Source organism: Mauremys reevesii, linkage group 3 (assembly GCF_016161935.1).
Source record: "Mauremys reevesii isolate NIE-2019 linkage group 3, ASM1616193v1, whole genome shotgun sequence".
Classification (NCBI taxonomy): Eukaryota; Metazoa; Chordata; order Testudines; family Geoemydidae; genus Mauremys; species Mauremys reevesii.
The window spans coordinates 180,916,729-180,939,263 of NC_052625.1; the positions used below are offsets into that span (position 1 = coordinate 180,916,729).

A 22,535-nucleotide genomic window follows, 5' to 3' on the forward strand; every position below is an offset into this window, starting at 1 on the left:
CTACAGTTACCATGGATATTTCCTGTTATCAATACCTTCATGAATGCTGACTTTTTAATGGCAATCATTGTGCAATGTTTGTCAGACAGTGTTTTATATGACTAGATATATGGACTAGATGACCTCCTGAGGTCCCTTCCAACTCTGATATTCTATGATTCTAACTCCTGATACAGGTTAGAGCTACCTGAAGGTTGGCCTAGCTTGTACTTGCCTGCCTGTGGCTCTGCCCATACAGCTGCAAATAGCCAGAGTCCAACAGCACTCCAGCCTTGCCTCTGTTTCCCTGGCAGCATTCCCTATATGTGCTCCTGGGCTGGGGTCTGCTATGGGGAATGGTGCAGGGCCAGCTGCACCAACTCTGCACCGTGCAGGATTCTCTCTATGTCATGGGAATTCCCTCGGGGACAACTCTGTCACCGGTTTGGCAAGAGAGGCATTTGTGAAAGGGCTGCAGCCCAGAGATGAACTGGCTCCTCTATTCATTATTCTGTAATGAAGCACTAAAGAGAATTAGAAGATGCCTTTGTCTTTACCTACCTCTAATTGTCATTGATGGATGACCTCACCAGTAGAAGCAGCTTACTTGAAGGTAGTCCTTTGGATCTGGTACATGGTGAAATTTAAATCCCAGAGAGAGCATAGAGAAGCTATACAAAGGGAAGGCCATTATAATCTATTGACCCATTCTGCAGTTTTCAGTAAGGCATTTTATATCATTGCATTACATTTACCATACATCTTTATTTAGAAACTGCTGTCTATAATTCATTACCCTTGGTTAGTAGCTATATCTTTACCACACAGTTTTTAATAAAAGCTCCCTTTAGGAGGCTTGTTTTTACTTTGAACTTTATCTGTACAAACATTTACATTTAATAGGCGCCCTGGCTTCTAAATGAAGTTGCATGGAGGTTTTCGGTGCTAGAATCTGACTAGATGAAATGTATAAAATAAAAATAAAACAGTGGATGTACGTGAAATACCTCCTTTTTATTTTAGGGAAGTGATAGAAAAGAAGCCAGAAAAATTTAAAGTTCAGTGTCTGACAGACATCAAACATTTGTTTCATCCGAACACAGAACCCTTTTATGCTGCCTTTGGAAATAGACCTGCCGTAAGTAATAGCTGTGATTATTTTTCACTATGAAGTGCAAAAGTGCTGCTGTTGTTGTTCAGTGTTTCTTTTGTGGTAATGCCTCAGGACCTCAAATAGGAATTAAGGCCACATTTTATTAGGCCCTGTAAAAACAAATAATGTAAAGTCAGTCTCTCCCTCATCGATTTCACAGTTTAGGATGTAGATGATATTCACTAGGTGAATAAAGAGACAAACATGGAGGGCAAGGTAGCAGTGAAGACATGTATTTGCATAAGTTAGCAGTCCCAGCAATCCCAGGTGGTTGACCACCTAACTGTATTTAAAATCTGTAAAGTTGTTTGAAAACACTGAAAACATTGCCTTTCTTCGGCGTTGTTAGAAATGTGTGTCCAAATTCCACTCTCATTCACACAGCACAACCACAGTGAGCAACACGGAGTTGCTGTAGTATAAACGGAGGCAAAATTTGGCAGGTGAAAGTCAGTGGGATTTAGCCACTTTTGAAAATTGTACCCCTGTGTCTGTTTAATCTCCTCTAACAGTATGATAACTTGGGGCTTGTCTACACGGTGCGTGAGCGCGCACCAGTGGGGAGGAAATTCTAATGTGTAGCATGCTAACTGGCCCACCTGGATCTTGCTGCCATACACTAAAAGGTCCCTAGTGAACGTTAATGGAACACATGTTACAAACAACACTATGTTAATATGCGCTAGGGAACTTCTAGTACATGCCATCAGGGTCCACATGGGCCACTAAATGTGTGACATGCTGGTGACGACAAGAATTTACACTTCTCTGGTGCACACTAATGCACCATGTAGACAAGCCCTTAGTTCCTATGGATTTTGTTAGGCTTAGTTAATGTTAGTAACATGCCATGAGAGCTTCAGATGCAGGATAACACACGTATATTCAGTGCCAATACTTTGCACTTCAATATTCTTTATACATTCGTCTGCGCTATATATTCTATATCTGTATTCTATACATTTTATAAAGAATAAAATGTATTGTGCAAAGGCAGAAGTGCGGTTTATTTTTTTTTTAAGTTAAGTTTTTTCTTTCCTTGCCAGGATGTTTATTCCTACAAGCAAGTGGGGGTCTCTTTAAACAGAATATTCACAGTTAATCCCAAAGGAGAACTTATACAAGAGCATGCAAAAACCAACATCTCATCGTAAGTAGTAATTTGTCCTGAACACTTTATGGGCCAAATTCATTACCCGGTTGATGATGAGAGTTACACCAAGGATTTATTTGGCTCTGTTTTAGCAAAGGTTTCCTCTAACTGTTTCAAATGAAATGTATGGATTGATATAACATTTGATTACGTTGATACCAAGTCTCCACTTGCCATTATTTGAGCTAACAAGAAAGATACTCACTGAGCCAGCAATTAAAAAAAAGGTTTATTTTATTCACTTACAGGGATGCTGTCCAATTCTAATGCAGTCAGTTTAAAAAATAAGTTAAATGTAGTTTCCCAAGTCCCTCTGCCATTTTTTGTGATCTTTAAATAATTCTTTCTTTAAAGTTTCAGGGTTTCTATGTGAAAGATTTGAGCAAACAAAAGCTGAAACTAACTATATAGTGGGCACTGCTAAAAGTGGCTATACACATCCCTGTCCAACTGCAGTTAATGGGAATTTTCCAGAGTTTAAACAAACTGAAAGCTTGATTTTTGGAAGCACTTGCATGCACTAGATGTCCCATTACAGTCAACAGAACTACTCACATGAGCAGGGTTCTACAATCAGGCCCTGAAAAAATATAAATAACTATATTTTTTTCTTTCAGTTATAGGACCCTAAGGATAAACTGGTAACAATAGTGGATAGAAAAAAATCAGACAAATGTAGATTTAAATTTGTGTCCCTTTAATTCTCTTAGTATATATGAGCCAGAATGTGAACCTTGTATTCGTATGTGGACAGTTATTCACTAGAGCATTCCCATTGACTCAGTAACACTATTTGTGTGAGTAACTGCTCACTAGTGTGAGTGAGGGTTAGTACTCTTAAATATCTGAGAGGTACACAGAGGTTTGCAGCAGGTAACAAACACATTTAAAAAAATCATTTTATATAGTCACAGATAGAAGGGGAAATAAAAGAAATAGTGTGTATAGTTATCATGCTACAGTCACTGCACGTGAGCAGCCCTGGAACAGTAAAGGGATTGTTACAACGTGATGGAACAATAAATGTCAGGATGCTGCAGTGAGTCAGCCAGGTGGAAAGAATATGGTTTGAGATACTGAAACCTCATAAACATTTTAGTCCAAATTTTTAACAGTGACTAATGATTTTTGGGTGCCTGCAGTCTTGGGTTCTCCACTTGAGACACCTGAAAGGAGCCAGACTGTCAGAGAGTGAGTACTCAGCTCTTTTGAAAAAATGAAGCCTCTTTAGGATGTCTCAAGTTGGGGACCCAGAAAAGAAGAAATCCCAAATTACTAGTCACTTTTGAAAATCTGGGCCTTAATGGTTGTTTTTTTTTTTAATCAATAATTTTTTATGTGGGCTTCCTCACCTAACTATTTCCAAAATGAACAGTGGTAAACTCTGCTTTCCAACACATAACCCTTTGAACATCACTGCTCAAAAGGAATGCCGGTGAAGGGGTGGAAGCCGGCTGGTTGGACTGATCATTTCATGCAGATGAGCTTTAAATTGTGTTGGTAACGTGCAATAGGGTGCCTAGAGCCTTGGCTGGGCAACTTTATTTTTAAATCAAAATAAAAAATCAGAGATGATTTAAACAGTAATTTTTCCCCCCAGTTACGTCAGACTCTGTGAGGTGGTCGATCACCTGTTTCCTTTGCTGAAAAGAAGCCATTCTTCAGACTTCCCTTGTTCTGATACCTACAGTCAGTTCACGTACTGGAGGGAACCACTACCACCTTTTGAAAACCAGGATATTCATCCGTCCTCATCTTAAATGCATCTACAGCCTCTTGTTCAAAGGACTGGTTATCGTATATTTAAAAGACACAGCTTGGTTTTTGCCTTGGATAGATCAGCTGGAATCTGTGCTATTGTGAGCATTGTATTCATTTTGTTAAAAGCAAATTTGGAACTGTGTTTCCATGCTTAAAGTCACATTTCCAGTAACTAGGCATGAGAGTGGGGCTTCCAACTTCTCAGCCAACATGCTCAAAATGTGCAACAGTCTTATTAAAAAAGATCAATTACAAGTGCAATGATACTGCTTTTCAGTCAAAAATACTATAAGGTTTCGTTAAAAAAACCCACCAGTGGTTCTCAGCCTTTTCCTCACCATGTCTGCCATGAACCATCTTCCCATCTAGCCAGAACCCCCTTCCAGTTAGCAGGATGGGAAGGGCAGGGTTTCAACACCCTGACACGACCTCTGTCAAATTAAAAATCTCTCATTTAAAAGAACAGACAGTAATCCCCTCCCAAATAAACATAGGATTATATAAGAGTTATTGGGCCAAAACTTTAGCTGGTTTAAATTGGCTCTTTTTTCCTGGGAAATAAATAATGCACACTGTAAATTGAAAGTAAGGGAAATAAAAATATTGTATCTGATTCTGTCATCCCTACTCACCTTGAGCAGTAGCTTACTCCAAAGGCAGTCCATTTGGATTAAGGTACAGTGTAAGTATACAAGTGGAAGAATTCAACTGAAATCCTGGCCCTGTTGAAGTAAATAGCAAAACTCCTGTTGTCACCAATAAGGTCAAGATTTTACCCATTGATTGCACAGAGTTGCATTTTGCTGGAGCTGACAGCTTCAAGGGATTTGTCAGAACTGAAAAGTATTTTGTGAAACATTTTCTATGGCTAACGTGAACTTGCTGCTGGTTAAGGATGCATCTCATGATTTCACCTTGCAGCATTTTTTCAGTTTTGTGTGCTCTGCAGTACATCTGGCCATCTTTGGCATCAGTGAAATCTTCCTTTTCACGTTCAGTTCTATACCTGAAAACGTCTTTTCTCATTTGCACAGACACTGATTGTATGTACTGCTCTGTTATGTTACTTACTTTTTAATGCCTTAAATTTTAACTGTGTGCATTGGGGTCAATATTGCAGATCATTTGAGAACATTTTTCAAATAATGTACTGCAGTACTTTGCTTTAAATTGTAACTTCAACTGGCCATATACCAAATGATCAAAACATTTGTGCTTGGAGATAAATAGTAAACTGATTATCTTTTTTATTTTTAAAGATATTTGGCTGGGTGGTATGTCCAAAGCATAATTGTTTTCTGAAAATGGCATCATGGGATTCTATGTTTAGTGTATTTCAGTTTCTCCCATATCAAAATTGCTCAGTTTAAAAGGAAAGGCTAGACCCTGCTCCTGATTTAACTCAATGGAAGTTTTGCCACTGGCAGTGGGAAATAGATTGGTGCCCCAGAATATCGATTTTCTAACTGCTGGCCCTGCATACGCACTTATTTTGGATGCTAAAGTCAAGGGGCCAATTCACATTGCCCTGCATCTTGAGTAATCATTTACACAAGTGCCCAAAGTCTTTCCTTCTTGTGCAGCATCACTGGATCTCTGACCCAGGAGAAGAATATTACAGCTGCATGTATGCTGTAGTTACGTCAGAATGAGTGCACAAGGAGGAAAAACACATTTTGACTTCCAGTTCTTAGGTCAAGTATGCAGGGCTGGCAGTTTTAAACAAAAACAAATATATATTTTTTATTGTAAACTGAACAAATTTGGTATTGAGTCCCTGAGAGACTGTCAGTGTGGGCCTCAGGGTGCCAATTTAAGAGAGTCATGTCTGTAAGTACAACCAGGCTTTAATTTATATTATGTGACTCTTGGCTGTATAAGGCAGGGATTAGGAGTAGTGATGTGATTTTTATCTCTGTATAAAGCCTGAGTGAGACCAATGCTACAATATGTCATACAGGTTTTGATGACCACATTTTAAAAAGATGTTGAAAAATTGGAGAGGGTTCAGAAAAGAATTACAAAAATGATTCAGGGTCTGGAAAAAATGCCTGAGAGTGAGAGACTTGAAGAGCTTAGTCTGTTTAGTTTAGCAAAAAGAAGATTGAGAGGTGATTTAATTGAAGCATATGAGTACCATCAGGAGGAGAAAATGCTGGATATTAAAGGGGTCTTTAATCTAGCAGAGAAAGGAAAACAGGAACCAACAGCAGGAAACTGAAGCCAGACAAATTCAAATGGGAAATAAGGCACAATTTTTTAACAGTGGGGTGTGGATTCTCCATCTCTTGATATCTTGAAATCAAGGCTGAATGCCTTTCTGAAAGATATGTTTTAGCCAAATACAAGTTACTGGTCTCAATACAGGGGTGTAAAATTTAATGGCCTGTGATATACAGGAAGTCAGGGTGGATGATCTAATGACCCCTGCTGGCCTTAAGCTGTATGAAACTATGAAATATTCTTTGTAGATATTATTTATTACCTCCTGTCATTAACTGTTGAATTACTGGATGAACATATTAGCCATAGCTTGTCCGTATTTATTTTGCTAATGGCCTCTTGTAGTGCATTTATGATATAAAAAATTCCCAGCCACTTGATAAGATGCACTCAGTTCAGTTACCCTCCTGCAGTACTTCAGGCCTGGAGTACTTTCAGAGCTGAGCAACTGGAGCTCCCATTGATCTGACCCAGAGCGAAACACATCTGAAAGGCAGGTCCATAGTGTTTAGTTGCTGATGTGCCAATAAGCAGTGAATCCAGTTTTAATCACCTTTTAGTATTGGAAACAAAATGGCAGTGTAAATGAGTAGCTGATTTGAACCATTTCAGTTTGAAGACCCTATTACACTATGGGACACTGTGCTCTGTTGAAGTTTGACTGTAGCTGTATAAACACACACAGTTGCATTTCACTCTTAGCTAATATTTATTAAATTGGCTCATGGGGAGAACAGTTTGGAAAATCAAAAGCTTGTTCTGTTAGCAACAAAAGATTTTGCTTCATTTTAAAATATTTTTTTAAGTACACTATATTTGGCTTTGACGGTCAGGCAGTTGTATGCAGACATCTTTAAATTGGATTATTCATTCATAAAGAACAAAGTGGAATGGTTAAAGGAATTCTTATTCTTTCTGTGAAAGAAAAATGTTGCCTGCTTTCAGTTTAATGGTGGTTTCTGTTACAGAGAGAATATTTTTTGCTAACTATAGTGCAAATACAGACACCCAAACCACAATGTGCTCTATTGCTACAATAGACATGTTATAAACTAGACTATGCAGTGGTGACCTATTGTTTATTTTCATGAATCTGATGATTATCCCACTCAACATGGGTGGTCGGAGGAGGGGGAGGATAATATATGCATCTCATCAGTTATATTGAAGCTAAAATGTATTGACAACTTTTGGGATTGGGGGAATTTTTTATTTTATTTTTTGGTTTGGCTCATCATTTCTATTTCTATTTATATACAGGATTTGCTCTGTCTAGTGCACTGATGGAAATCATTGTAACGCCTCATTTTGATGCGCTGAATGCAAAGACGTTAAAGATATATTGTAATAAATGCAAAGAGCTGAAAAATAATTTTCTGTCATTTCAATTCTGAGACATCTTAAAAATAGTCAGCTTTGGCCTTGTGTCTTTTGGGTAACTTGAAAGAATATTGTGTTGTGTGATAATTGTGTCCATTAGTAATTGCTTGTCTTTTATCAGGGTTACCCAGTGTTATGTCCAGCATTTGTAGTATTCACCGTGTGGCATCACAGAGAGCCCGTGAGCCAAAGCTTATGGAAGATGCCATTGAAGATGGCCTGGCCAGAGTGCCTCTGTTCTCCCACTATTCCTGGCTGTCAAAAAGCAGTTTAGGGCCTGGATCAGCCAGGCAGACATTAGAGCAACTCTGATGCTAACTTTACTGCAGGGACCAAAAAGGCCTGCACGGCTTGACCCAAAATTCGAGAGCTGCAAAGGCCTAACGCCAGCTTTTTGTTCCTCTGGCCCCATCCATCCCCCCTCTCCTCAAGTCTGGGCCTGAGCACAGCTCAGTTTGACCTCAAAATCTGGGTCTGGGTTTCCAACTCACATCCTTCAGGTTTGAATGAGACCCTGGATACATAAGGGTCTGGTCATGTCCCAGTGAAGGCAATAGGAGTGCTGTCATTGGCTGTGATGGGACCAGAACTGCACAGTAAGGTTTGTTTTGTTTTCCAGTCCATTGCTGAGAAATAGACAAGAAAAATTGCTGCTATTTATGAGACCACAAAATATGCATTGTGCTCCCTCTGCTGGATTTGCTGAGCAAATAATGACAATCAGTTCTCAATGCTACCAAGCTGGCATTAGTTGATGATTAAAAAATAAAAATGTTTGGAGTTAAGAAGGTTCTACAGCAGCTGAAGTTCAGTTCAAAATTGTGAAAAGAGCCATGTTTGGGCAGCCCACACTCACAGCAGCACTAGGCCTCTCTATTGTCTGTGAAGCTTTGACCTGTGGAAAAGTTTACCCTAAAGTTCTGGAGATGGGTTTGAAACAAGGGCACTTTTAAAATTAATAATCACAGAAATGACACCTTCACCTTTGTATTGCTCCTGGGATATCCTGTGAACAAAGGATGCATAAAAAGTTTGAGGTAACAAACTTTCAGAGGAGCTACGCACTTAAAACAGCCTCTTGGTGCTGAAATGGAAGAAGGACCATTTCCCTTTAAATATATAGGTCTAGACAGCTGGAGTGCTTAATGTGCTTTGCAAATGGCACCAAATACCTTGGGAGAGATTTTTGCAAGATGTAAAACCAAATACAAGAAACTACTTTGTTCAATATTCAGGACCAAATATAAGCACTGGGCACCATTTTAAAAGGCCTTCTCTGTGTGTATAGCCACAGTAAAGATATGGCTTTGAAAATGCACACGAGTGATGCTGACATCTAGTACAGCTGACTACAGCCCTTAGGGTTTCCTTGGCCATAATGCATTTCAGCTGTGCAAGGGAAGGGCTGAGTGTAGGTGATCACCCAGGATATTGCCCCTTTCCTTCCCCTGGCCCTCCCAGCTTTGTTGTGGCTCCTGCTGTGGCGTCACATAGGGAATGGTGCTACAAGATCCTCTTGTCCTGCTTGGGAGGGGGCTGCAGAAGGGCCTGCAAAGGCTACGTGAGCCATTCAATCTAGCATGAGAACAATGGGTGCAGGAGCAGGGAGAGGCACATTGTGTTACAATTTAAGTGCCCATATAACTGCTCTGGGGCCTGAGAGGTAGAATGTTCCCTTCTCATCCCTGCACATTGGTTCAGTCCTGAGCCCGGCTACTCGAGGCAGGCCCTGGGCTCAGGCTTTGGCTTGAAAGCATTTTGCCTGAAATCATGCCAGGCTTTGCTTTGAGATCATTGCATGAGAGAGGTGAACAAGCCCTTTACGTCTGGTTTGCCAAATAGGAAAGGATAAAACTGGTCAAGGACAAATCTGTTTTTCAAGTGTCTAAGAGGTTATTGCAACCAGCTGAGGAAAGTTACAGGTGCCGTTACATTTAAATCTTAATTAAGTACAATACCCTCCTAATTTGTCCATAGAATTAGAAAACCATATAGCAGCTCACCCCTCTGAAGTAAGGTATACAGCTCCATAATACCACATGAATCGGTTTTCAAAAAAGGCTTGGTTAGGCATTTCAGCAAAGAATTTAACAATATACTTAAGTCCCATGGACTTCATCAGAACCTAAGAACATGCCTAAATGCTTTGCTGAACTGGGGCTTGGAGAGTTGCTAACAGTTCTCAGTTTTCTAATGGCTACACTTTCATATGGTTTCCAAGCCTATAGCTATGTCAGGTGTTCAGTGTACTGCCAGCACTCTATTTATTGATACAGGAAATCCATTTTGCCTTGCCTTGCTTTTAATGAGTTTTGCAAGCAAGTGGCCCCTTCCTGTGACTCATTTTGTGTTTTCTGAATGGGTTTTGTGGGTTAAAGTTTCACAATTGTAAAGTAACCGCGATGTCTGCTTTTCCTTGTCGACTGGAATCTTAACAAGGAGAATACATTTTGGAACAAAGAAATGTAAATGGAATAGAACAGTTCACATTTCTTTACACAATTATATAAACAGCCTTTTTCAAGACAGTTAAAAGAAACATGCCATCTGAAACTAGGTCATGTTTTCAAACTGATTTGTTTAACAAATAGGTTTGTTTTAGAACATCACTTAACACAAAAAAACCAGTTTCATTGATTTTTGTCTCAATATCTGTTTTGTCTTTTGATTTATAACTAACAAGTATTCCAAAAATAAACACCAAGGGCCTTACTCTGATGTCAGTTACAGCAAAGCAGCTAAGTCAAGGTTACCACTCAGCTTCACACAACTGTAACTGACAATTATATTTTCATCCTAACTATTGAACTATCCTAAGGGAGACTTTAATTCAGCGAGTGATTCTATAATTGCATGATTTTTAATCTTCTTACATAGTTTTTGAACTTTAATGCACCAGGTGAGGAACAGGGAGGATTACTTCTGCTTTTGTTTTTGTCTTTTGGAAGAGTTATGGCAGAGGAGGGAGAGAATCCTATTAAAATTGGTACCATTAACATGGGATTCATAGATTCCTAGCCCAGAAGGCACCACTGTGATCATCCAGTCTGATCTTCTGCATAACACAGGCCATAGAACTTCCCCAAAATAATTTCTAGAGCAGATCTGTTAGAAAAGTATCCAATCTTGACTTAAAAATTGTCAGTGATGGAAAATCCACCAGGACCCTGGGTCAATTGTTCCAATGGCTAATTACTCTCACCATTAAGAAGTTGTACCTTATTTCCAGTCTAAATTTATATAGCTTCAACTTCCAGGCATTGAATTGTGTTATACCTTTTTCTTCCAGATTGAAGAGTCTATTATTAAATATTTATTCCCCATATAGGTACTTTTAGACTGTAATCAAGTCACCCTTAAACCTTCTTTTTGTTAAAATAAATAGATTGAGCTCCTTGCGACTATCACTATAAGGCATGTTTTCTAGTCCTTTAATCGTTCTCATGGCTCTTCTCTGAACCCTCTCCAATTTATCAACATCTTTCTTGAACGCTGGGCACCAGAATCTCACACAGTATTCCAACAGCACCAATGCCAAATGCAGAGGTAAAATAACCTCTCTACTCCTACTCGATTCCCCTGTTTATGCATCCAAGGATTGGATCCTGTTTTGACCACAGCATCACACTGCAAGCTCATGTTCAGCTGATTATCAACCATGAACCTCAAAATCTCTTTGTCACTGCTTCCCACCCTACAGTCCCCAATCCTGTAAATATGTCCTACATTCTTTATTCCTACAAATATGTATTTGCATTTAGCAGTATTAAAACACATATTGTTTGCCTGGGCCCCCAATTTACCCCTCCCCCCTTTTTTGTGTCACCTGCAAACTTTGTGCTGATTTTATATTTTCTTCCAGATCATTAATAAAAATATTAAATAGCGGAGAGCCAAGAACCAATCCTGCGGGACCCCACTGGAAACAAACCCCATTGACGATAAATTTCCCCATGTGTAGTTACATTTTGAGCCCTATAGTTAGCCAGTTTTTAACCTGTTTAATGTGTGCCTTCTTAATTTTGGATCATTCTTGTTTTTCAGTCGAAATAGCATGGTCAAATGCTTTACAGAAGTCTAAATATATTACATAAACATTTTAACCTTTGTCAACCAAATGCATTATCTCATAAAAAAGAGACAGTTTGACAGGACCTATTTTCTCTAAATGTTGAGTTCCACTAATTACATTATCCTCCTTGAGTCTTGTATCAGCTACTCCATTAGCTAGGCCAGGGTCAATGTCAGGTTGACAGGCCTATAATTACTTGGTACATCCTTGTTTACCCTTTTTAAAAATTGGTACATTAGCTTTCTTCCAATTTCCTGGAACTTCCCCAGTGCTCCAAGACTCCATATTAATGGTCCAGCAAATACAATTCTTTTTTGTTACCCAGTCTCCTAACATTGGTGTAGAGGCAGTTCAAGAATTTCTTCCCTTCATGTCCTTTGGTTCCTTGATTAATGTTGTTCTTAACATCTTGCTTTTGTGCTGAGTGTTCTTATCTTCCTTTTTTTTACGCTTCCCTTTTGCTATTAGTTTAACCCTTCCTGACTACTACTCAGCCTGTCCTGGAGGAAACTGGCCGCTCTTTTACTGAGATAGAGGCCATCCAAACTATACAACCCCGTCACCACAGAAGATAGACCAATATTCTACAAAAACAAAACCCTACACCAATTACCTATCCGTGATTCACTTCCAGAATCTTCTGCTTTCTATCTTCATCTGCTCGTGGGACAGGAAGAATCTCTGAGAAGATCACTTAGACATTCTTCTTCAGCACACTTCTGAGTTCGCTGAAGTCATCTACTATCTGTGAGATCCTGCAATGTAATGTCATTAGTGCCAATATGAACCACCACCAATGGATCCTTGTCCATAGACTTCAGAAGCCTATCCAATCTTAGAGTAACATCTCATGTCTTGGCTGTGGGAAGGCAGCACAGCATCCTGTCATCCACCTGTCCCTTGCAGAATGTTCTTTCAATTCTTCTGAGTACTGAATCTCCAATAACAATCATCTCTCTTCCTTGGATGGTTGGAGACCTCTTTGCTTGATTTTCTAATAGGTTGGGCCAACTTGCCTTCCATGTGTATCCCATATATCTCTCCATTCCCTTGGATTTGCTGCATCTTCAGAGGCATCTTCCATAGTTCCCACGCTGAGGACCTGGTATCAATTTGAAACTTCTAGCTGTGTGGAATTCTTCTTACTCATATTCTCTCTGGTGGCCACAGCCCTCCCATCCTTATCTGTCTCCAGCCATATAGCATGCACTGTTACCTCTTGCCTCTGGTGGTTACAAGCCGCCAGGCCTCTGCTCTGACTTCCTCTCTCTCTCTGATTATTTGGTGGCCAGTTCCATTCTTCCTTGAATCTGGAGTACTTGAGTTTTTCCAAACCTGGCTGTCTAGGACCTCATCATTTCCCCTGATTCTCCGTAGCGTCTCAACTTGCCCCTCCAATCCAAGAATCTTTTCCTCCAGCACAGCCACCAACTTGCACTTTTTACATATGAAATCCCTTCTGGGTTCAAATAGGAAAGAGAACATGGCACATCCATTACAGGTCACCTTCACAGTCCCATTGCTGGCCACAAATAGGGCTGAACCTGGAAGGAAAGCATCTCACACTGAATTTCCAAACTCTCTCTGAAACTCCAGTGTTATCTGCCTCTGTTAACAGCTTTCGTGTTCACCTAGCAAGTGACTTTTTATACAAAGTTTTCCTGCTTAGCTCAGCTCAGCTCTGCCCTTCACTAACAGGGGGCAATTAACTACTCGGAGACTTCAAACGGCTGGACTGATCAAAGGTCCAATGGCTAAAGCCTCCCAGCCTTTAACAGGGCATCCTGCTTACTCAGGGGGTTATGCTGTCTTTCCCAGTAACTGGCTGTATTCAGGTACTGTGTGGAAGTAAGGATCATTTTAACAGTTCCATAAAAGGTCAGCTAGGTCTAGCAGGTCTAAGCGTGGTAACAGACAAAGTGGTTACAGATGAAGAAGTGAGAATGGAGAGCACAATGACATTTAAAAAGCAGCACTTAAGAGCAAATAAAGCCAATAGGGTTGCAGAGGTGTAACTGAGGGCAGAATCTGACCCACAGAATCATTATCACTTTACTCATCAGCTTGACTTTCAAATTCCAGGATGAGGTTGCAGGGCCATCAGTTAGAAAAACATCTTTGTAATCAGAAACTGAGCCAGCTGAATCTGGAAATTGTTGAGAAGAAATAAACACAGACCTCAGGATGCTATTTTACATTCAGTCTTCTGAGAGGATCCACACTTTCAGTAAATGTGTTTCTGTTTCATGGACCACATGAATGGGTCAGCAACAGACTGAGAGGAAACAAATCCCAGATCAGGAAACATCTGTAAAAGGAGAATGGTCCAGCGGTCAGGGCACTAGCCTAAAAAGAGGGAGGCCTGGATCCAAGTCCCTGCTCTTCCAGACACTTCCTGTAAGAGTCTGGGCAAGTCACTCAATGTACCTTGTGTCTCAGTTCCCCATCTGCAAAACGGAGTGCTAGTAGTGTTTATCATTACCTCAGGAGAATAACACCTTCTGGGGTGTCGAGGATAAAATCCTCAGTGTTGGTGAGGTGTTCAGATACTACAGTGAGGAGAGCAATATAGGTACCTATCTATTTATCTCCGGTATTTATATTTCTCCCACAATAAGGATAAGGAACTGAGACACAAGGTAGACTAAGTGACTTGCCACATTCATGCAGGAAACCTGGGCACAACTGTAAATTAAACCAGGTCTTCTGAGACCCAGCTCAGTGCCCTTGCCCATAGACAGCCCTTCCTAACCCCAGAACAAAAAGATACATCAGAATGAGGAGCACAGGGACAAAGGGAATGTCTATACTTACAGTTAAATCTGATGAGATCAATGCAGCGGTGTCGATTTAGCGGGTTGGGTGAAGACCCACTAAGTCGATGGCAGAGCGCTCTCCTGTTGACTTCTGTACTTCAGTTCCCAGAGAAGTATAAGGTAAGTCAGTGGGCGAGCAACTCCCACCGACACAGCATGGTGTAGACACAACTGTAAGTCAATCTAAGTGGACCTCAGTTACATAACTGACATAACTGAAATAGTGTAACTTAGGTCAACTTACAGCTTTAGTGTAGACCAGCCCAAAGTCCTAATATATCAAACAAAAAGCCAGCTTCACTGGACTTCAAGCTTAAAAGGTAGAACATGAAGATAATCTATTATTTATGATTTGTATTATGGCAGCACCTGGGAACCCTAGCTGTGGACCGGGTCCCCATTGTGCTAGGAGCTGTACAGCGAGACCAAAAGATTATTCCTATTGCAAAGGGCTTACACTGTGAGTATAGACAAGAGATACAGGTAGTTAGACAAATAGGCAGCTAGGGGAGCACAAGGAAACAAGCTTGGTCAGCAAGATAGCCTATATAAATAAGCCAAGTTTCTGCATTGCTGAATAAGTTCAAGTGGTTTGGGAGATTTGAACTTGAGCCATTATGTAATATTTAATACATGGTCAGCCAGCCATTAAGCACAAAAGGTGTTTGCTAACTGGTTACATCCCTCGCTATTATGACCTGGTTCCAAGTACTACAATGGAGCAAGCAGTATGTCATTTAAACATGTGTAGATTTAACTCTTGTTGCTTATAGCCTCTGTCTACCAGTTTACATAGGCTGTCTCTGGCCTCTATAAGGATCACTCAATTGAGTGATATGCAAAACAGGCAGATAGGATATTTCTCTGTGGAATGGTATTTACAGAGAGACAGCGTCTAAAGAGAGAGAGGTAGTCACAGGGTTGCACAAGCAGGCCATCAATTATAGGAGACTGAGGTTAAGGCCAGCTGGCTGTTTGAAACAACACCAGGTGTTAGCAAAGGCAAATTTCCTGTGTTGCAACACAGGAGCAGAGCAGCAAGCAAGACACAGACCTCTAGTGTGATGCCTGTCATTTCCATTTTTAGTGATGTCTTGTGGGGAGAAAAAGAAATATGTGTAGAGCCTGGCACACCTGTGCTCACTGTTCAATACCTACTGGCCCTGCCAACCTAGTAGGTCTGAGATGTCGGGGGCTGTGGGTGGAAGCATGTATCCCGCTGGGTGCACTTGCTTTCCAATAGGAAGCCTTTTAAAAAGAAAAACAACTAACAGATTGAATTAGAGAACCACCATGAACCTTCAACTGTTTAACTGCGGGGGCAAAGATTAGGGTGCCCTGATATTTATTTTCTATGGTCAGTGCAACAGGGAGATATTTAAAGACTCTAACTCTTTGAGTATAGTTAAAATGGTCTAACCTCTTAGTGCTTACATACTGATATAGCTTATTCCTCTATGGCAAGGGAATAAGCTACACTGGTATAACTGTGTCCGCATTTTGTGTTGTACTGGTATAAGTATATCAGTAAAACATCACATCCCTAGCCGAAATAGTTATACTGGTATAAAATGAGTGTGTAGACCAGGCCTTAATTTAACTCCACGAACAGCCTAGGCCATAGATGCCTATTCTGGATGCACTGTGGATAGAACATTGGGGGCACACAATGCACTTACCAGGCCACACAAATAAGGAGGAAAAAAATATTGGCAAACATAACCTCAAGGAACCAGAAGAAAACCTTAACTGAATTTCTTTCAAACTCTGTTCTGTCTGTTAGAAATAGCCCAAATGGCTGGGGCTTTGGTTTAGTTTAAACCATAATTGGTTGTATTTTATCTTTCTAGTTGTTTGGTTTGGCTTGGGATTTGCAACTTATATGAATTCCTAAAACAAAAATCTTCATTTACCAAAAGCCAGCAAAGATTGTTAAGTGGCATCGGTGTACTTACCAATCCTTAGCATTTAGAAGCATGGAAATAAATATATAATGCCACTGTCATTTTTTAAATATGCCCATATATTAAACAATCTGATGATCATTTTCACTCTTGGGTTGTTATGGTTGGGTACTTACATCCATTTTTGGCACCTAAATAAAAAGCTGATTTTCAGAGGTGCTGAGCAGCTACTAGCTCCCACGGACTAGTGAGAGATTTGAGTACTCAGTACTGGTGATGATCAGGCATTTTTTACTCAAGTATCTGAATATGACATAAAATGCCCAACTTTAGGCACCTGAGTTGGAAAATTTTGGCCCTTATTCTTCTCAAGTATGAAGAATATAACACATTTCACCATAAAGCACAGCCTTAATTTGGACCCCTGGATACTATTTTTAATATATTCCCAAATATTTCCTTTTGAGGGATATGGTTCAGTGGGAAATATCATTAGTTAATAGCCTCATCAAGTAAAGGACTGACAGTTCCTGGTTCTTGAGAATAATGTCATAAATGCAATTTAATAGGAACATTTAAAAATCGTTGATGATTCAGTGGTGAAATTATCCTGTATGTGGACTTGTATTTGCAGTTGGTTGAAATACATCATTACATACATAGACACTTGATCGTGCAAACAATTACATTTGTGAATAACTCTGCACTAGTGAAGAAATGTTTTTTTACTCCAGTGGGATTAAGTATATGTGCAAAATAATGCGCATATGGGTTTGCAGCATTAGGGCAATTATTTTTCTGTTTCTTTTTCAGAAATATTTTTTGTGTTAATATTTTATATCTTGACTTTCTGATGAAAAGCATAGTATTCATTTTAAGTGATGGGAGAGAGAAGTAAATTGTTGTCACGCAGCCCCAGGTCCTCAAAAGTATGTAGGCGGCTACCTCCCACTGAAATCAAGGCACCTAAATACGTTTGAGGAACTGTGCCATAGGATTTGTCTACACTGGCAAATGAAAGACAAAACTTTTGTCCTTCAGAGTTGTTAAACCCCTGCCCCCCCCCCCACCCCCGAAAGACAAAAGTTTTGTCCATGACAAGAGCTGGTGTGAACAGCACTTTGTCAGCAGGAGTGCTCTCCTGCCAACAATGCTAATGCCGCTCGATGTGGGTGGAAGGTTTTGTTGACAGGAGCGCTCTCTCCTGCCGACAAACAGTGGCTACACTGCGTTCCTTTTAGTGGCACGGCTGTTGCATCACAGCTGCGTTGCTAAAAGCTGCATAGTGTAGACATAGCCTTAGGAATCCCTAAATAATATTTTTTAATGAATTTTTATTTTACTGGGAAATTTGCTAAGTGTAGGTTTTAGGCACTTTATTTTATTTTTTAAGATGTTCCATTATTCCCCATTTGTGTAGGTAAATTAAAATGCATTTTTACAAACTGAATATAAATGGGATGGAGGGGCAGCCAGTTTATTGAATTAAATGAATAGAGCTAGCCAAACTAAAAATGGCTGTAAGCAAACATCCATGCTTTCTTAATAGGTTGAAATGGAGGTGGAAAGAACCTGTCAGTTAACATGCACTGTCTACAGACAATACACTCCCTGGTATCTTTGCTTTGAGGTGTTGGAAGGATTTGTTGGTGTTGTGGTGGCCGTCCAACAACCTGACAGATGAAAGGAGACGCGACAAAGTCGGTCTGTCGGTGCTTAGCATGGTATGACAAAAGAACCTGATGTGCGAGCAGTAAACCTTCCAATAGTGGCCACAGGTCCACTTGCCAGATGGAAATTGAAGCATACTCTGCTTCCTGGCTCACCTTGAGCCTTGGCCTGGGCTTTCTGAAGGCTGTCCATGGTGGCTGCCCCAATCTTAACCCGGTTCTCCATACCGAACAATTGTGGGCAGGGTTTTCTTCAGTGGAAACGCTGAATTTCTTGAGGCCTTGCTTGACCTTGTTTCTGTATTGGAGCTTCGGCCTTCCTCTCTGTCACAGGCTGTTCTTCAGTTGTTAGAGGCTGTGTATATTTTCTGCCTGCTTTTTCTTTTCTTTTCTTTTCTTTGGTCAACTTCAATGATGGAGAATTGTGTCTGTTTTTCAAATCATGGCAATTTTTCAAACATTTTATTACTGCAGTTCTTGAAAACTGCTTCTTGCGAGCGCCAATGTCTGAATCCACCTATCTTTCAAATTTGAAGTGTGATATGATTTTATTGGGCAGGCACAAAACACAAAGAAATGTTTGACCCTCTGTCTTGATCCTGCAAACGCTTAACTCTCTGCATTCCGTTACTCGTGCCTTTAATTCCATTATAGTCAATGGGGCTGTGCATGTGAATAAAGTTATGCATGTTTGTAGAATTAAGGCCCTTCATAAGGATTCACAAATGAGCTATTTTTAAAATCTTTTATGAACATATGACTTGCCTGATTGGTTCAGGCCTCAGGTCTTGCTAGTCCAATATCCTGTTTCCCGCAGTGGCCACTACCAGATACTCCAGAGGAAGCTGTAAGGAACCCTACCATAGGGAATTTTCGGGTAATCTGGAATATCTCCTCCCCTAACCCATAATAGTTAGAGATTGGTTTAAGCCCAGCATGGGAGTTTATATACAAAAAGTACTAGCTTCGTTGTTTCAAAATGTTCAGCACGTATGCTGTTTGTCAATAAGATTTAATCCTATACAGCTGAAAGCATGAAGAGTTTGATTTTCTTTTCTTTTTGAATACCAATATAAGCCATCACCATCACAATAAACTGCACACCCATAGACCTAGGTGTAGACAGCTAGTTCTACAGTTCCAAAACCACATGCCTCTACCACTAGAGTTAACGGAAGGTCTTTGTTACTGGTCAGTTTTCAAAGGATCCTCATGTTCTTTTTAAGATGCAGCCAGCCAGTAGAGGGCAATATGTTCTCACAATAAGTCCTCACAAGAACCCAAACCTTGCCCCACTGCACTGCAAAACACTCCACTAACATGGCTGAGATCAGGATTGCAGTAGGAGCAGGTTCAAGCCCCAAACTATCAACAGAATCATTAATAACATTACTTAATCACAACCTATCATCTCCACACATAGACAGTAAAATAGTTGGAATAGATAGTCGGAAGGGATAGTAACAAGCCATTTTTGAGCGAGATGGAGAACTTCAGACAAAAGATGAAATTGTTTCATTACTTGCAACTCAAAAGTTTGACCAATTTTCTCAAAACTTTCCAGAAACTGTCTCTTTTGCCTTCAGAGTAAATCTACCCATTTTTAGGACCCAACATTTTTTCAATTCCAAGTTATAAAGGTGGTAAAAAATAAGGCTTTGAAATGAAAGTTAGTTACAACCTTTAAATATGATTAACCAAGGCTATTATTAAAAAGTGGCCTAGCTGCTTTTTCGGCTTCTGTGTTATGGAGGAAGAAGGCCTGAAAGGTTCTTTGTACTCTTGGTTTGTTTTTTACCTTAGGGCTTGTCTACACACAAAAGTTGTCCCAGGATAGTTAAAGGTGTATGCTCCTCGATAGTGTGCACGCAGGTATGCCAGCATAAGTGTGCTTATTCCAGAGTAGCATATTTGTATATAGGAAAGGAAATGAGTTACACTGATATAACGACATCCATACTAGGAGTTGTACCAGTAACACTGTATCAGTTAAAAAAAAAATCACACCCCTGCATGACATAGTTATACTTGTACAACAAAAAGGGTGGGGACCAGGCCTTAGAAATATCAGGAATGTGAAATCTGCCCCTCCCTGTTTCATTGCAGAACCTTGGGAGGTCTCAAAAATGTTTATTGTGCACTTTTAACTCCTTCATTCAAAGTGTGAGGATGTTAAATCTTGAGCAAAAGCTTCCATCAAAATATTACTCATTGGTGTTAAATAAGCGTTAACAACAAGAAACAAAACCAAAGCATTTTTAGCACTGTCTGGCCTGGTCTACACAACAGAGTTAGGTTGACATGAGGCAGCTTACGTTGACATAACTGTGTAAGTGCCCCATTACAATGACAATAACTCACCTCTGAGAGAGGTGTAGCGCTTAGGTCGATGTAATGAAGGTGACACAGTGTCTGTGTAGACACTGCAGTACTTACATCGCCTGTTAGCTGTCAACCCTGTGTGAGGCTCAAAGCTGGAGCCCCCCCCGGGATGGACAGCCTGAGCTATCAACTCCACATGGAGCTCACAGCTGGAGCCCCAGACGGGCAAGGTGTCAGCCCCGGGGAGGGGTGGGGGCTACAGCTTTCAGTGCCCCACAGTTAAGTTGGTAGAAGTGCTCCTGGTGAGGACATGCACTGTCAACAGAAGGAACTTATTGTGGACATGAAACACCACTTTAATTATTGTGGAGGCTGTATGTCAAATTAATGTAAGTCGACTTAATTTTGTAGTGTAAACATGCCCTCTGTTGAAATATCCCTTCCCGTCTTAATAGCTGAGCTTCACACACTTGGTTGTTGTGATGTCACTATTGCACTAGTGCTCCAACCATCATAGGTTACGTTTCCACTGGCCAAAAGGTGGGCTTTTTTGTGTTTGTTTATAGGTAGATAACTAATGCCTATTAGCTATCCCACTGTGAACTCTTAGTGGAGAGAAGGCTCTGTCTTTTTACTGAGAGGTAGGTAGGTCAGGTCAGCACTGTACTCCTGCCTATGGTTGATCTTGTGGTAAAATTATGATGCCTTGTCTTCATTAGGATTTTATAGTGATCTAGCCAGCATGCTAGTTATCCTGAGGTAAAAAAAAACACTTAAAAAAAAAAGTAGTGAAGACAGTCTTAGAATCTTTTATGCTAGACAGGTCTTGAATTTCTAATATAAAAAGCAAGCAGGAAAACAAAAACAATCTTTCAAGTCTTTTTTGATTTAAAAAAAAGAAGCTACTGCCTGGAATATTAATTAACTCTTTTCATGGTTACTCACTTGACTGATACCAGAGGGGTAGCTGTGTTAGTCTGGATCTGTAAAAGCAGCAAAGAGTCCTGTGGCACCTTATAGACTAACAGACGTATTGGAGCATGAGCTTTCGTGGGTGAATACCCACTTCGTCGGATGCATCTGACGAAGTGGGTATTCACCCATGAAAGCTCATGCTCCAATACGTCTGTTAGTCTATAAGGTGCCACAGGACTCTTTGCTGCTTTCACTTGACTGACTCAACCTAAAATAATCTCCTTTTCCCCTTTGAAATATCCATGCTCTACTCCTAGAACTGTAAGGGAATGAAATGGGAATACACACGCTTCATGCTGAGTATACATATATTATGTAGAGCAAATCAGCTTGTAACATTATCAAAATACATGTAGGCTCATGTAATAGCCATGGACTCTTTTGCTGTGATGATCTGTCTACACTGACTGAACTGTTTAATGAGTGTCTCAATAGTGCTGCATTTAAGGTTATAACACATTGTTTACCTCCTTTGAGATCTGCTGATGAAAAGTGCTATATGAGAGCAAGGTATTCTTATTTATTATTTATCCAACATGAATGCAACTCATTACAGTCACCTTGTAATTTGACACACTTATGGGCTTTATAACATTTTGTTGTGCTTTTACAAGACAATATACAAAGGTAGTCAGCTCATTGGATGTTTTATATATTAATATATACCAAGATTTTCAAAAGTGACTCAAGATTTTCAAAAGTGACTTATGATTTTGGGTGCCCAACCTAAGATGTCTTGGAAGAGTAAAATAACTAAAAAAGAACTAAAAAAGAGCCACCATGACTTAACAACCATGTAAAAGAAGCAGTGAGAGATAAAAAGGCATCTTTTAAAAAGTGAAAGTCAAATCCTAGTGAGGTAAATAGAAAGGAGCATAAACACTGCTTAATTAAATGTAAAAATGTAATAAGAAATGCCAAAAAGGAGTTTGAAGACCAGCTAGCCAAAAACTCCAAAGGTAATAACAAAATGTTTAAGTACATCAGAAGCAAGAAGCCTGCTAAACAACCAGTGGTGCCCCTGGATGATCGAGATACAAAAGGAGCACTTAAAGACGATAAAGTCATTGTGGAGAAACTAAATGAATTCTTTGCTTCAGTCTTCACGGCTGAGGATGTTAGGGAGA

At 40.1% G+C, this 22,535-nt stretch overlaps 1 protein-coding gene across 22 annotated transcripts in view; it reads left to right on the plus strand.

The window, feature by feature from the left end:
* Positions 1 to 22,535, plus strand: part of LPIN1 (lipin 1) — a 114,226-nt gene that overhangs the window by 57,688 nt on the left and 34,003 nt on the right. For 18 of the 22 annotated variants that reach the window (XM_039530730.1, XM_039530729.1, XM_039530728.1 and 15 more), the window contains 2 exons: positions 1,003 to 1,117; positions 2,179 to 2,282. In XM_039530730.1, the coding sequence (XP_039386664.1) occupies positions 1,003 to 1,117; positions 2,179 to 2,282 (219 nt within the window). The other 4 variants (XM_039530744.1, XM_039530747.1, XR_005596293.1 and 1 more) reach the window with 3 other exon arrangements.